The sequence below is a fragment of the Podarcis raffonei genome, chromosome 5 (genome assembly GCF_027172205.1).
Source record: "Podarcis raffonei isolate rPodRaf1 chromosome 5, rPodRaf1.pri, whole genome shotgun sequence".
Taxonomy (NCBI): domain Eukaryota; kingdom Metazoa; phylum Chordata; class Lepidosauria; order Squamata; family Lacertidae; genus Podarcis; species Podarcis raffonei.
This window is the reverse complement of record NC_070606.1, coordinates 93,376,281-93,391,670: the sequence shown is the minus strand read 5'-3', so window position 1 is coordinate 93,391,670 and position 15,390 is coordinate 93,376,281. Positions and strand designations below refer to the sequence as shown.

Below are 15,390 nucleotides of genomic sequence, written 5' to 3'. Positions count from 1 at the left end.
CTGCAAAAGCCACAGTATGTGGCTTGGAGGATCACAAGAACGACAAGGACAGGCCAGCTGAACTGCTGTGTGTGCAACATCCTAATCTCAAACCCACAATAAATATAGCAAGAAGTACAATAGTGCATAAAATGTCGTTATAATCTACAGGGACAGCACCCAGATTCATAGCATAAATAAACACAACCAGCAATAAGCATTAAGAGAGTGTTGCTATATACCACAAAGCCACACAGCCAACTGCTCGTCACTGACGCAAGAAGCTCTCTGGCTGCTTCTTCTCCCACTCTTTTGGGTCCCTGATTTCTGTCCTGTGCTTCCTCTCAGAGGCTCATCATGAGGGCTTTTACAGTACGGGTGATCTAAGAGCTCGGCGCCAAATACGTCCATGCTTATGGGCGCTTCCACCTCCATCCGACCACTGTCCTCATTCTGCGCTAGCTCCACGGAAGCAGGCCCATTAGCAAAGCCGTCGTTTGTGCCCAAATCCGCCCTGGAGGGCCCCAGCACTGTCTCGCCGGCACCCGTAAACTGATTCGTTCCTCCATCGCCTGGACCTAAAACCACGCTTTCTTTCTCCGTCACAGAGACGAAACTATCAGGGCAGCTGTCCAGTGCGGGTGCCTTCCGCGCTTCCTCCTTGTGAGTAGGCTGTGCTCCACATGCCGCTTCTGCTCCATGCAACTCCGGCACGCAGGGCTCAGCGATGCCATTTTGGTCTCTGGGCGCAAGTTCCTTGTAATGGAGCTCCCTGCACGGCAAGCGTGCGCCCTGGGTGAGGCAGGCGTCAGGCAGGTGTGTTTGACTCTCCTCAATCAATGGTCCTGGCATATGACTGTTCATATCTGACAAGCTGAACAGGTTCCAGGGAGATTTACTTTTCAGTTTCCAAGAGGGAAGCGAGGCCCCAGAGACTCCTCGGCGGAGGTCCTCTTGCCAATCTCTGCTTACTTTCTCCACCCAGCTCGGCCTCCTTATGCTCAACTTGCACGTCTTGCCTCTCCAAAACCTGGGACGAGATTTCGCGATTCTAATCCAAAACTTGACCGCAGAAAGTTTCTTATACATCATAAATAGAGATCTGTTTTTTAAAGTACACCTTTTAAATCTTGGCCTCCTCCTAATAGTCAGGAGGTCACAAGTTCCATTTTGCTCCAGGCCTTGGCAGCAGCACTTCCTTCTGGAGTTGTTCAGAACCTCAACGCCACTGTTATTGCTCTCGCCCACCTTCTGAGCAAGACCATCCTCTTTTACCAGGAAGGCAGTATTGCTGGTCTCGGTGCTGTACTGCTTGCTTTGAGAAGGCTTCGGGTCAACCGTTAAACTGCAAAATTTATTCAGAAGTTCTTCGCTCTGAAAGGATGTGCCACCCAGCTCCTCTGCCACTGTAACAGGTCCTCCACTTTTGCACCAAGGAAAGAAGCTTCTGTGTATGTTTTGTGGAAATGTGCAGTTTTCAAAAGGTACAACTTGCTGGGGGTTTGCATTTAGGAACACTTCAGGAGCCCACTTCCTCTGGAGCCAAAGACTCTTGCTTCTGCAGGGCTTCGTTTGTTTCAGGCTCACAGGTGTCCAAGTGCCTTGCCTCCCTCCTTTAAGTAGAGAAAGACGGTTCCTTTGGAAGCAGTACTGCTTTAGCCCCCAAAATCCCACCGTCCATTTTCGATAACCGGCCAGCAACCGACTTCTCCGCTGTATTTTTCTCCTATGCTCTTTCATTTTTCTGCTGCATTATGATCTCGAAGTGCAGCTGCAACAGCAAAGGAGACACAAGAAAGAAACAAGTTACACCACAGAAAACTGAAAAAGTTCCATCATTCAAAGCCCTCCAGCAACACAAACTGTTCAGAACCCGTTTTTTGCATGCAGCAAGGTAGGTTTCCTGATGGAGACTGCAGAGACATACCAGGGACTATGGCTTCTTTCCTGGTCGTTAAATACTTGCTGTTTGATTGGACCAGAGGCAACCACACACTTGCTCATCGGTGCAATGCAGAAGAACTCAAGGCTCTCCTGCTTACTGATCTGTGTTAAAGATGCCCATTTCGCCCTAGCTACACTTGACATGGTTCAAATTTTGACTTCCGCCCCAATTTGTTGAGCCACTCCTTATTCCTCCAGTCCCCAATGTGCCCCCAATTCTGCATGTGTATTTGCATCCCTTTGTAAACCAGATCATAGCTGTCAACGTTTCCCTTTTTTTAAGGGAAATTCCCTTATTCTGAATAGGATTCCTCACAAGGGAAAAGTTGACAGCTATGAACCAGATGTCTACTGTGCTGCCAGGAAGGCAAGAGGTTATGGGAAAATTTGAGAAAGGCATGTTGGGAAATAAGCTACTTTTCCTTTAAGATCCGGTGGGAGAGCAGTGGCTAGCAATACAAGAAAGTTTCTCATCCCAGGCACAGGTGTCCTCAAAATGCCACTAAGCTCAGGGTCATGGCACCATCTGCAATATGGCAGCAATGCTAGCCTACCTTGCAGGGTTACTGAGAAATTGTTTTTGAAGCGTTTCCAACACCCGAGGCATTATTCCAGCCTTCCCCGTCTGGAGGGAACAACTTTCATCAGACTGAGCCAGCACAACTGGGAGCTGTGATCCAAACCTTCTAGAGAGCACCAGGTTGTGAAAGGCAACACCATGCAAATACTTACTATGTAGTATATAACCTCACCCCTAGCCAGTTTGAACAGTCTTATTTTTCCAGCACAGTGAAAAATTGCACAGTGTTGCAGGCTATTTGTAACTGTTGTTGTTGTTATTTTTAAAAAAGAGAAGACAACGCAAGTATGCTAAACAGGATTAGGAAGCAGTCAGAAAAAAGAACAGAAATTGTCATATGTGGTGGACATGCCAATTTTCAAAGAAAAAAGGGGGGGGGAGAGACCTTAATAAGAATGACAGGACATGAGATTGTGTTGGATCTCATTTTTGTTTTTTTAATTAAACTATGCAGGTGGTTCAGAAAAGAGCTAACAAATAAACAAAATTAGGAAGCATCAACTACAGAGCAAAGCGGCTAGACTGAAAGTTACCGTCTGCTTAAATAGCCCAATTAAAATTAAAATGTGCTTTTGAAAAGAATTGGATTTCTGTTATTCTTTTCAAGTAATTAATTAGTATATTTAAAGAAGATTTACAAGAATTGCTGTATTTAATTAGTTATTAGTGCATAGGTTTAGCTATTAAGTTTATTTATTGAAGAACTGTATTTAGAATTTGCAGATATAAACTTTACGCAATCTTTTTTAAATAAAAACCACTATAAAACTGCAAATACACATTGTGAGCAAGGCTGGAAAAATCTCATTTAGCACCTTCAGTTTACTTTGCTCCTTAATTTGAGCCTTATTTGTGTGTTCTGATACCCCCGCAACATTAGATCTGTGGAAGTGAGAGTGCGGACCAACAAGCTAGCTGTTTCACCTGGCAGTCCTCGTCTCCATTCATATACTGGAGGCAAACGTCTGCAAAAGGGAGCAAACAGGTAGGGTCCCCTGTTGAAATTTGGAACTCCTGAAAGATCAGGCTTCCAAGCTGCACAGGCAGCCTGGGCAAGGAGAAATGACTCTTCACTTCAGGGCAATGTGACAGGACGCAGTTCCTCGTCACATGAGGGATCAGGATGCATAAAGAGCTCTATAACACCCTGGAAAAGATGCCCCAAACATGCCAGCACCAAGTACTGTGCTTCCAAGAACTATGTCACGCTTTTGTCCACCATAAGGGAGACAAAAGCAGAACTAGCAGTTCTGCCAGGAAGTAGATAGTAGTTTGATGTGACAGTGGAAACTTAAGCCCTTCCCTGTGACCCAAATTGTTCATTCTTGGCCACTTTATTTTACCTTGGCTTTATACTGCCAGGGTCCTTTACAGACCTTTCCTTCAAGTCTCCGCCAGTCCAACCCCCCTGCCATGGTGATGTGTAATGCAAGAGCATGAACAGTGAAAGCGTCTTCTGTTACAGTTAGACACAGGAGCAATCGGCAACCAGTAAAGAGACCTCTTGAGGAGAAGTTTAGGTTGATTAGTGCATAGCTCAATACAACAAAAGTCAGAACAAAGTTGAAGGAAGGAAATAAGGGGAAGGTAACGGAAAAGCAGGTGGGACGCGGGTGGCGCTGTGGGTTAAAGCCTCAGCGCCTAGGGCTTGCCGATCGAAAGGTCGGCGGTTCGAATCCCCGCGGTGGGGTGCGCTCCCGTTGTTCAGTCCCAGCACCTGCCAACCTAGCAGTTCGAAAACACTCCCGGGTGCAAGTAGATAAATAGGGACCGCTTACTAGCGGGAAGGTAAACGAGTCTGTCAAGACTGGCCCGTACAGGCAGGGGTATAAGAAAAATAAGAAAACGGAAAAGCAAGGGAGGGAAGCTTAACAGACTACAGGAAGCACGAGAGTCATACTTTCAGGAACTGTCAATGCCTGCTTGCTGAAGAGGCTTGATTGGAAGGCAGGTGGCTCGCTGAATAGAAACGGTGAAAAAGTAATCCTTTAAGCATCTCTGAAGTGAGATGAAAAGTACATTTGGAGGGTACCCAGTGCTTTTCGAAACGTGCAGCTGCTGATGAAAGTGCAAGAGAGGATCAAAAATAGCTTCTGTTGCACACTTGAGAGCAAGAGGAAGGAAGGAAGGAAGGAAGGAAGGAAGGAAGGAAGGAAGGAAAAGCCAAGGGCAAAGGCAGTGGTGCTCAGCAGCCCACATATCCTTCTGAATACACAAGAAGCAACTTATTGCCTCTCAGCTAGATATATTTTCCCAGGCTCAAATAAGCTACCTTTCAAGGTTGCCATGCTATGAAACTCAATGTGATCCGTCACTTGACATGTGCTCTTAAAAATCGGTGCAGCTAGGGCCTCTCTTCAGGAGTCGGTGTGGCAAAATTAGGAGCATTAGATGTCAGAATCTAAGAGCCATACTGGATCAGACCAGACACCTGCCTAGTTCAGCATCCCACTTCCCACAGTGAGAAACCAAAAGCATATGGGAAGCATATGGGAAAACCAAAAGTAGAACCTTGATAAAACTGCCTTCTCTCACAGCTGTACCCCAGCAGCTGGTATTCAGATGCATATTGTCTGAACCTGGAGGGAGCATATAGGCATCACGAGTATATATTGCTGCAGAACCAAACTGAGAACAAGAACCATGAGACAGTACATAGGCATGATAATAGCCCTCTTATGGGCAACAAAAGAGCCTGGCATCTCCACCATCTGGAGGTGCATTTCTGGAAATCATTGAATCCTGACTGTTTTCACACACTTCTACCCCATCCTGTAGAATTCTATCAAGTTATATTTTATCTGAACAATCAGAATGAATGTCAGGAGCCCAAATGCTTTTTCTGTGCACACTGAGCAGGAGCAGGGAACAAATTATAGCTAATTGGTGTAGCTTCCCTTCAATTACCCCACCGCCCTGCTCACAGTTGTGAAGAATATTATTACGTTATGAATGGTCCGTGTCACCATTAAGAAAGAGAGGCAGGAATAGGCCAATGTATATGTGTGTGGACTTTCCCTGGATTACGTGACTTTTCTTCTTTAAGTTCTCAAAGTTCCTAACCTAGCTCAAGGCTGTCATCTGAACTATCCAGATGTTTAACTGAGAATCAATCACAGTCTGTCCATCATTTGAAAAAGAAGACTAGGCATTCCGTTTTGGTGACTGAAACGTTGGTTCAAGGAGCCATTTGGCCCCTACCTTATATATCTTGGGTTTCTAACACTGGACTCTGTAGGACTAGGACCTAGAAGACCTGGGTTCGAATCCCCACTCAGTCATGAATTTCACTGTGTGTTACTCTGTATAACCTGTTTTGCTATGGCTGGTTACAACCCTCCAAATACCACTAATTGTAAAAGGAACCAAATAAATTCTTTACAAAAAAATAAATAGAGAGTGCTGCTACATTGGGGGGGGGGGCAACTAGTCATTCTGTTTTTGCACATATAACCCAGGTTCCAGGAGCCATGTGGTGAATAGCTTTCCATCCCAGTTTCTAACACTGCCTGTCTGGTTGCTTTAGGTTCTCAACTCCCATCAGGTCCAGCCAGTATAGCCAATGGCCAAGAACAATAGGCACTGGTGTCAAACAATTGTTTTGTCTAACTCTGCTTAGGGGTGGGGGGAAAGGTTCTGAGTATGCACATACTATTAACATTAAAATGGCTTGCTGCTGCTCTTTCCCCCATTCCCATGCCAGTACCAAAAACCGCAACAAAGCATGAAGATAGAAGCACAAACAGAACAGAAAGTTCAACTCATTAGCCTCTGTTTTCACTGCTCAGACAACAGTGAGCAGCAGAAATTCTTATGCATGGAAAGTTCCGCACATTCAAAGAGGTTACTGAAGCCTTCCTAGAGTTTTGCCCACACTTTTTCTTTTTTGGAAGCTTTCGTGACAATAAAAGCTTCAATATACTATCCACAGAAGGGCAGAGCATCAGGAGTTCTAGCTGACACCATGAACTGCACAAAATCAATTCATTTTACACATTTAAAAGTTAAAACTATATCACATCAGTGTTTTGTTTTTAGGAGACTTGTATGTGCTGCACAAGACATTACTGCAAACGAGACATTTTATTCTAGTACCAACATTTGAGGGCTGACCGCATCATTGGCAAGTGACAAAAGCAACAAAGGCAAACTCCAAAAGCAGAAGTGGACAACTTACTCAGTGCCAGGGGGCAAACTGGAAAGATGTGACTAGAAAACAATTGCTAATCAGCGGTTTTTGCTACTTTAAGTAGTTTAATCATCGTGAAAATGAGAAAGTATTGAAACAAGTATATGTGCGCAGAACTTCCTAGAGAGGATAATCAACATAATCTAACACATATTCGGGATATTTTGTTTGCTACTAATTTGGACATCTTTTAACCAAATTTTGCATGACTCTTCCCAAAATTAATGGGTAGGTTTTTATCCATGCTCTGATATATTTGGACACCGCTTTGAATCATGATGGTAACGTAAACTAAAGCTTTCAAAACTGCACTGATTTTTTTGGGGGGGGGTGTCTTATAATTCCCATACAACGCTTGGCACAAATAAGACTGCTAGTACAAAACAGACTGAAGAAATATTATTTCTGACTGGCACAGCAGGTGGGTAATTTTTTTCATCCTTCCTCTACAATAACCACTGCCATAGGGAAATCCCAATTCAATCCAAAAACAATCAAAATGGGTTTAAATACTAAAACATATTCAAGTATGTAACACTGAATACAGAGGAGGAATGAGGTTTTAACATACAGAATATAACCGGGGTGGGGAGGACTACTCTATAATCACACAAACATTTTGGGGTCACAGGGGCGCTGCATGTTATTATCCCACCCTAAATAACTGAATACTCCTCATACTGCTTTGTTATTTTGTTCACTGCATCAGCAAGAGAATTTCTGTAGATCTTCATAGTATTCAGTGAACTTACCGTATTTTTAGCTCTATAAGATGCACCAGATGATAAGATGCACCTAGTTTTTGGAGGAGGGAAACAAAAGAAAAAATATTCTGAATCCCAGAAGCCAGAACAGCAAGAGGGATCGCTGTGCAGCGATCCCTCTTGCTGTTCTGGCTTCTGGGATAGCTGTGCAGCCTGCATTCGCTCCATAAGACGCACACACATTTCTCCTTACTTTTCACGAGGGATAAAGTGTGTCTTACAGAGTGAAAAATACGGTACTTTGCAAAACTGGTGGTGCACTTCTTGCTGAATCAATCTCTGCTGGTGAAGCACTATGCACTCTTGTCCTTCTGCACCAAGTTCCCAACACTAAAAGTTATTTTATATAAAGTATATTTCCCCCCAAAAAAGATTTGTTTTCTCAGATATACAATACGCTTGGGTGCTGCATTCAAGGATGCTCAATAGAAGCTACTATCCCCATTCTCCCAATCTGTTCCTTCTCCTCCTCAGTTTCACACTCCTTTCTCCTTTACCTTGAAAAGCATGAACATCAAAGTATAGGACTCCTGCCCAAGTTCTAAATTGCTTAAGATCTAGTTGTTCACACCTAAATAATTTTATTTTGCCAGGCTCTTTCAGCAGTCTTTATTGTGTAAACTAGATATATCCCTGAAGTCAGATGAATCTGACTTGTAATTACATGTTAGGCCTCAGTTTATGGAGTCAGGAAGAACAACTTGCATCAGCTTTGTCTTCTTCCCACCCGCATCACCTCCACCACAGGTAGACTGCCATGTAGTTCATCACTGCACATGGACTTGAAAGGCGTTAAGTTCTCATACCAACACCAATAATGTTCTGCAAAACAACTTTATAACTCTTGTCCTTTAGATTTTTCAATAAGAAACTAGGAGGCCTGTAAAAGGAGGGAAATACAGAAAAGCAGAGCCAAGACTGTCCAAACATCTTAAAACCAGCAAGATCCCAAATCTTGTTCTTCCCTCCTCCAATAAGCTGTATAAATTGGCCTAGGGCATCCTGGAATGCAGGGACTCTGTATGTCTCATTCCTTTCCAGCCCAAGTCACTCAATTGATTTTCTGTACTTCCCATACATCCCAATCCTATACAAATTTACTCAGAAGAACCCACTCCTCCATTTCAGAAAAAAATATTTCCAAGAATGCACAGAACTGCAGGTCACTTGAAAAGAAGTAGCACTCCATAAAGAAGGCTGATCGCCGAAGAATTGACGCCTTTGAATTATGGTGCTGGAGGAGACTCTTGAGAGTCCCATGGACTGCAAGAAGATCAAACCTCTCCATTCTGAAGGAAATCAGCCCTGAGTGCTCACTGGAAGGACAGATCCTGAAGCTGAGGCTCCAGTACTTTTCTCTCATGAGAAGAGAAGACTCCCCGGAAAAGACCCTGATGTTGGGAAAGATGGAGGGCACAAGGAGAAGGGGACGACAGAGGACAAGATGGTTGGACAGTGTTCTCTAAGCTACAAACATGAGTCTGACCAAACTGCGGGAGGCAGTGGAAGTCAGGTGTGCCTGGCGTGCTCAAAGGCTTTCTGTGACATATCAATAAACAAAGCACATCTGAATTATAGTACACACTTCACAAATTTAATAATGCTTATAAGTACTTCAAGGTCCAACCTGCAGAACTGCTACCAAACAGTAACTGAAGTTACTTTCTCATAATATTTGTTCTTATTGTTTTAAAAGATCTCTGATCTGCATAGACCTCAATGGTAACCCATAAAGAAGTCACAAGTAACTTCTTCTTAACATTTTTAAATAATAAAGGACAGCAATGCAGAGGTTAAATTACTGTAAAGAAGTAACATATATATATATATGAGAGAATATATATATATTATATTATGGAAAGACCTCTGCTGGATGCCAAGCAGAGCCACCGCCAGTCAAGAGTAGACAATATTGGGCAACACGGACAAGTAGTCTGGCCAGGCATAGAACAGCTTGCACAAGTAAAGATTATGAAGCCAATTAAACACCTTGCGTTGAGCAACAAAAGCTTTTAATGAATCAACAAGGATTTAGAGGTGTTCTGAGCCAAGTTAGAATTCCTCAACAGAAGCTACAAAAATAGTAAGGCCTTTTTGGAATTATACATTATGACACAAACATGAGTTGAATATACGCTACTTTAGCCAAATGTAGCAAGCGTTTTTATCCAATTCTGAAGAAACCGTGACAGATATTATGTAGAATTTGCATTTTGCTTCAGTATGAATTAGGTTATAACTACTGAACTCACTACACTTTCTAGAATTCCACCAAGACTAAGGAACAAAGGGGTCACTGAGATTATGACTGTTGTTTTTATATCCCATATAATGCCAACAGATAATTGCTCCCTGCTCTGCTCATGTCTAAATACTTCTTGAAGGTATTAGTGTATATTCAGTACAAACAGCATGCATATTCATAAGAATCCAGCTCCACCCACCTATGACCAGGCTCTTTACCCTGGGAATGGTCAAAGAGACATTACCAAGCCACTTGTGGCACAATGGGGCAGTGCATCTGGCTGTTAACCAGAAGGTTGGTGGTTTGAGCCCATGCACAGATGGCTGCAGGCAGGGTTCCTGAATTGCAGGGGGCTGAACTAGATGACCCTTGGGGTTCTTTCCAACTCTACACAGAGTAAACTTTCATTGATGCAAACTTCAGATAAACGAGTTTGGACATAAGAAAAGCTGTGCTGGATTAGATCAAAGGCCCATGTATTCCAGCGGAGTATTCAAAACTCACATTGTTATAGGAGCATTTTAGGACAGGGAATTTCATTAGTGTGAGCAGTTTCTGAGCTTTGGATGCAGTACTGTGCCTAAGATTTCAGATTTAAACTGCAGAGTGGAATGAGAGGATGATCTTTTCCTGCCTCCTCACTTCCAGCTACTCTCTGAAGACTGGAGAAGAGACCCTCTTAAGAATATCAGGGGGGGTGGGAAGGGGAAGGACTAGACCATGTGAAAATGAACATAATAGTTGCAGTTCATTTTCAGCTTTGTATTCTTGTTATAAAAAAGCACGCCTAGACATTCCATTGTTGAGCCCTTAACCTACGTTTAAAGTGCCGTTTAGCTCCTAGCTTTCATATCTCAGTTTCTAACACTGTTCTAGCATTCCATTTCCCAAGGAGCCACCTAGATGCCTCTGAAGGCCACAACTAGGGCATGGAGGCAACAGTCCTCTCACACTGCCACTCCCCAACAGGTGGTATTCAATGGCAGAGTGTCTCTGAATCTGATGACTTCATACAGCCATCATGACCAGTAACCAGAAATACAATTTATGGAAAATAAGGCTCTCTAATCCCCTCTAAAGCCATCTAAACTAGCAGTCACCACAGTAGCTCGTAGCAGCCCAATTGCATAAAATTATGTGTGCAAAAATTCATTGGCTGTCCTGAATATCCTACTGATAACCTCAAGTACTAGTATTATGAGCTAGGGATAAAGGTATTGTTTCTAGCATTTCTTTGAATGAAGAACAAATGCTTGAATACACCTGAGGACATAAATGTTTGCAAGTATCTGAGGACATACTCAGGTGTTTCCCTTACAGTGTGCATGAGCAAAACATCTCTGCCTTTGGTGAAACTATGCAGGAAAGCTTTTTCGCTTATTTCATGCATAAAAAAAAGAAAACCAGAATACAGGAATTAGGTCCCACATCCCTTCATACACTCCTTTACCCTATAAAACTATGAACCCTATAGTCCTTGCTATGCACTACACAATACTTCATAGCATCAGTCTACCTGCATGCTCATAGTACTCGCTCTCTCTTCAGGATCTTCCCGAAAGCTCACCTTCCCTGTGAATCCTTTGACTTAGCATCTTAATCCACATTCTCACCTGTCAGCGTGTCTAGGCACACATAAGCATACTGCCTCATAGTCACCCCTCGTTTCATATTCATCTTTCCATCTTCCCTCGTCTCAAATATAAGTAAGTAGGTTGTCAACACTTGGGGGTAGTTATCTTTTATTATTATCTATATTATTATATTCTCTTGAACGTCATATCTTTTGATGGATAGGATATAAACATTATTTCCACATCTTTCCCTCTCACCATATGATTAGTTTCTGCTGCCGCTCCACCTTTAACTGTTCCAATTCTAATGAAGAGCCAGCAAAATCACAAAACATTTTTGTCCCAGGAGTAGCACTAAAGAGATGCACCCACTTGCTTAGCAACAGCAAATTCCCAGACACATCTCAATGGCCCCCTTCCCATGGGAAAACCTCAACTGCTTTGCAAAAAGAGAAGTGCTGCACCCTCTTGAACATCCTTTCTCAAACTTGGGTCCCCCAACGATGTTGGACTACAACTCCCATCATTCCTAGCAACCAGGACCAGTAGTCAAGGATGATGAGAGTTGTAGTCCAACAACATCTGGGGGCCCAAATTTGAGAAAGGCTGCTCTTGAAGGATGACCTTGCAGCAAGGCACCCACCCTCTCTACTCTAGCCTGACCCCTCCCCAAGAAGGCAAGTTCCCACACATAAGAGCCCTTCTGGATCAGGCTAATGGTCCATCTAGCCCAGCATCCTGGTCTCCCAGCAGCCAATCAGATGCCCCTATGGGAAAGCCTTAAGACATCACGCAGCTGCAACAGCAACTCACCCCATTTGCAACTCCCAGCAAATGTCATTGAGGGACATGCTGCCTCTGAAAGGGGAAGCAGAACACAGCCATGGTTGGCTAGTAGGCTTATCCCACCCCATCATGACTCTGCCTCATTGTCTTTTAAAGCCATGTTGGGGTCACCACTACCTCCCATGGAAATGAATCTCAGGGTTAACTATGCCCCTGTGTGTGCAGAAGAGCTTTCTTTTCTCTTCAGACTGAATAGCCTCGGGTTCTTCTTCGATTATTATTATTATTATTATACAAAGCAATAATAATAACAATCTCAACTGGTAGAGCATGAGACTCTTAAAATCAGAGAACTATAAAACCGTGAGAGTTGGAAGTGACCCTGAGGGTCATCAAGTCCAACCCCTTGCCACGCAGGAATCTTTCACCCAACACGGGGCTCGATCCCACGACCAAAAGCCTCACGCTCTACTGATGGAGCTATCCAGCCCCACCTTGGGCAAAAAGAGAAGACTCCTGCATTGCAGCGGGTTTGGCTGGATGGCCCTCGTGGTCCCTTGCAACGACAAACGTGATGACCCAAGGGCGTGCAGTCAGAAGACAAAAGAAAGCCCTTCCACATACTCGGGGGGGGGCACGGTGACGGGGGAGGGAGAAAGGAAAGCTTTTCCGGCCATGCATAAAAACTTATCACGTCGTCTGGCCCACCTTCTTTCCAAACTAAAAAAAAGGGGGGGAGCCCGCCCGCCCGCAAAAAGACACCACCGTTATGAGGAAGGAATCGAAAGGTTTCCAGCAGGAGGCCGCCCCCCCCCGCCCCTCAGGTCAGGGGGGCTGACTAGGCCAGATAGCCTCCCCCCACCCTCAGGGACGACCCCCTGCGAACCTGCTGGGCCCCCTCACCTCTGAGGAGAATATGGGGAGGGGCGTGAAGAGAAGGGGAAACAAAACACACGGACCCCGCCCCCCACCCGCCCCTCGAGCCGCCCGTACCTTCGTCGCTTGGCGCATCCCGGCCGCGAAAAGGGGCCTCTCCCCGCCCCCCGCAAACACCCGCCTCCCTCTCTCTTTCCGCCCCCCCCTCCTCCCAACTCCACGAGCGCGACGGCGACGGCAGCCGCCCGGCGACACCTCACGTGGGTCCGGTTCCCACAACCTACACGGCAGCGGCCGGCCCAGCGCCTCTACACGTCACTCTCCCGCGACGAGAGCTTCCGGATCGAGAGGCGGGGGTGGAGGAAGTGAGAGGGAGGGGATTAGGAGCGGCTTCTTTGCCTGTCCTGTTTGCGCATGCGCGCAGGGACTGAAGGGGAGGGGCGGTAAGGGAAAGGGAGGAGGAAGAGGAATGAGCCGCTACGCTCCACCATCTTTAGGTCCGGGAAATGGAGGAGGAGTGCGCATGCGTTGGGGGAAAGCAAGCGGGGAGGAAGGTTCGGCCGTTCTCGTGCGCGTGCGCGGTTGGTTTCTCGTTGCTAGGTGATGGGTGGGTTTCCACCCCACCCCCGTATTTGCATATTAATTGCTGGGGGCGGAGGGACGACGGTGGATTTAAAGATCAATATAACTTCTTAAAAGAAAAAAAACAAAGCAAAATAACCATTTAGAGATAAGCCCTTTATCTCTAGTCATTTAAAGATAATAATCATTAAATTAATCTGGACTAATTAGTCATTACTTCCGTGCTGATGGTGTGCATTTAATCTGGCTTGATATTTTGCCACCTAATTTGTGTTTAGATTTTTTTGTTAATTAGATTGCTCTGCGTCGCCTGGAGGACTGGATTAACAGGCAACTAAACGTGCTAATAATTACTTTATTATTATTATTATTATTATTATTATTATTAAAATTACCTGGGTACTATTAGAGTCCAAGTGACTTAACAAGCTGTTGCACTATGCTAGTGAAGGGTAGGCCAGTCAGCCATGGATGCTGCCTTCAGTCTACTCTGGAATTTATTATTATTATTATTATTATTATTATTATTATTATTATTAATAGAGCATTATGATATGCAATCCCCTAACAGCTGCCCGAAGTGATACATTCCAGGAATCGGTTTGCACCTCTAAAGAAATTAAGGCCCTCAAAAGGAACCCTGAGTTGAAAAAGGTTCAACCAGCAATGGTGAATAGAAACTGGATCAGGCCAGCTCCTTCTCTTGCAGAGAAATCAAAATGATGACGACAAAGGTTGCAAAGCAGCTGCGCTTGCAGGGCAAAATCTGTTACAAGTTCCCTCCTGATTGGTGTGCGAGGCAGTTTTCTTTTGATGGTTGGCATCTGTCAGGATGACAGTTCATGCTAAGAATCTTTTCAGCATTCAGAAAAGCTGTCTTGCACAAGAAATAATAAGAGGAAAGTGCCCTTGTGGGATGGAGCCCAGAAGTAGGGAGAGGGTTGAGACTTGCAACCATGGCAAGCAGATCCAGCGCCAGTTTGGAAGCCTGCCCCCTTTGCACCCCAAACAAAGCAGCTGGTGCTACAGACTTGAAGCTACAAGGGTACACCCAGGACATGGCAATCATTATTATTATTATTATTATTATTATTATTATTATTATTATTTTAATGCATTTATATCCCACCTTTCTGCCTTCTTGAAGGACCATCTTTTACCACAAGTCTGTCAGTTTGCATTTCTTAGTGCAGAAAGTATTGATCTGATATGTAGAGATCTTTCCTATTTTACTTAATTCAAGAGGGTTCTGGAAGCTTCTCTGTGTGAAAGAAATAAGCAGCAGGGTTCATGATGTTTGGGTTATTTCTTCTGGGAAGCTGAGTACAGCTGGTTTAAACAGGTTCTGTTACCTCTTCTGCCAAGGTCACGCTGACTATAATAATAGTGTAGTGTTTTGTACCTAGTATGCTTAGTGTTAAGGTTTAGACTTATTATAAGTTATTGTAAGTTTAAGTGAAGTCTGCTGCAACTGGATTTCTTATAGAAAGTGCCAATCCTGAACGTATTGGATTTGTGTCCATTATGCTCATTTGCCTTCAGTACCAGAAAAGCTCTGCTGGGTGGAATATTCATTTCATCTGGTCTATTTTGGGGGGAATCTTGCAACATGTTAAAGTTTTTAATCTGCTAACTATATGTTGAAATCTGCTCTGGATCAATATTGAGTAGAATTTCAATGACAGAGTCTGCCTGCCCTCAACTTGCAACATTGCCCAGGACGTCGACAGGGCCTTCTTCATAGTGGCACCAACCTTGTGGAAATATTACCTCCCTCCTTTTTAACCTTTAGGCCAGGGTTGGGGAACCTGTGCTCCCTCCCCAGATGTTGCTGGACTACCAACTCCCATCATCCCTGACCATTGGCCATG

At 44.3% G+C, this 15,390-nt stretch overlaps 1 protein-coding gene across 3 annotated transcripts in view; it reads right to left on the bottom strand.

The window, feature by feature from the left end:
* The window catches only part of SENP5 (SUMO specific peptidase 5), a 35,781-nt gene extending 22,461 nt beyond the window's left edge, over positions 1–13,320 (bottom strand). Inside the window, exons 1-2 of one of the 3 annotated variants that reach the window (XM_053390677.1) lie at positions 13,222–13,320; positions 222–1,750 (exon numbers count right to left, since the gene is read on the bottom strand). In XM_053390677.1, the coding sequence (XP_053246652.1) occupies positions 222–1,719 (1,498 nt within the window). In that variant the 5' untranslated portion in view covers positions 1,720–1,750; positions 13,222–13,320. Of the gene's footprint in view, positions 1–221; positions 1,751–13,054; positions 13,133–13,221 lie in introns of those variants that run through there. The other 2 variants (XM_053390679.1, XM_053390678.1) reach the window with 2 other exon arrangements.
* Between the last annotated feature and the right edge of the window lie 2,070 nt (positions 13,321–15,390).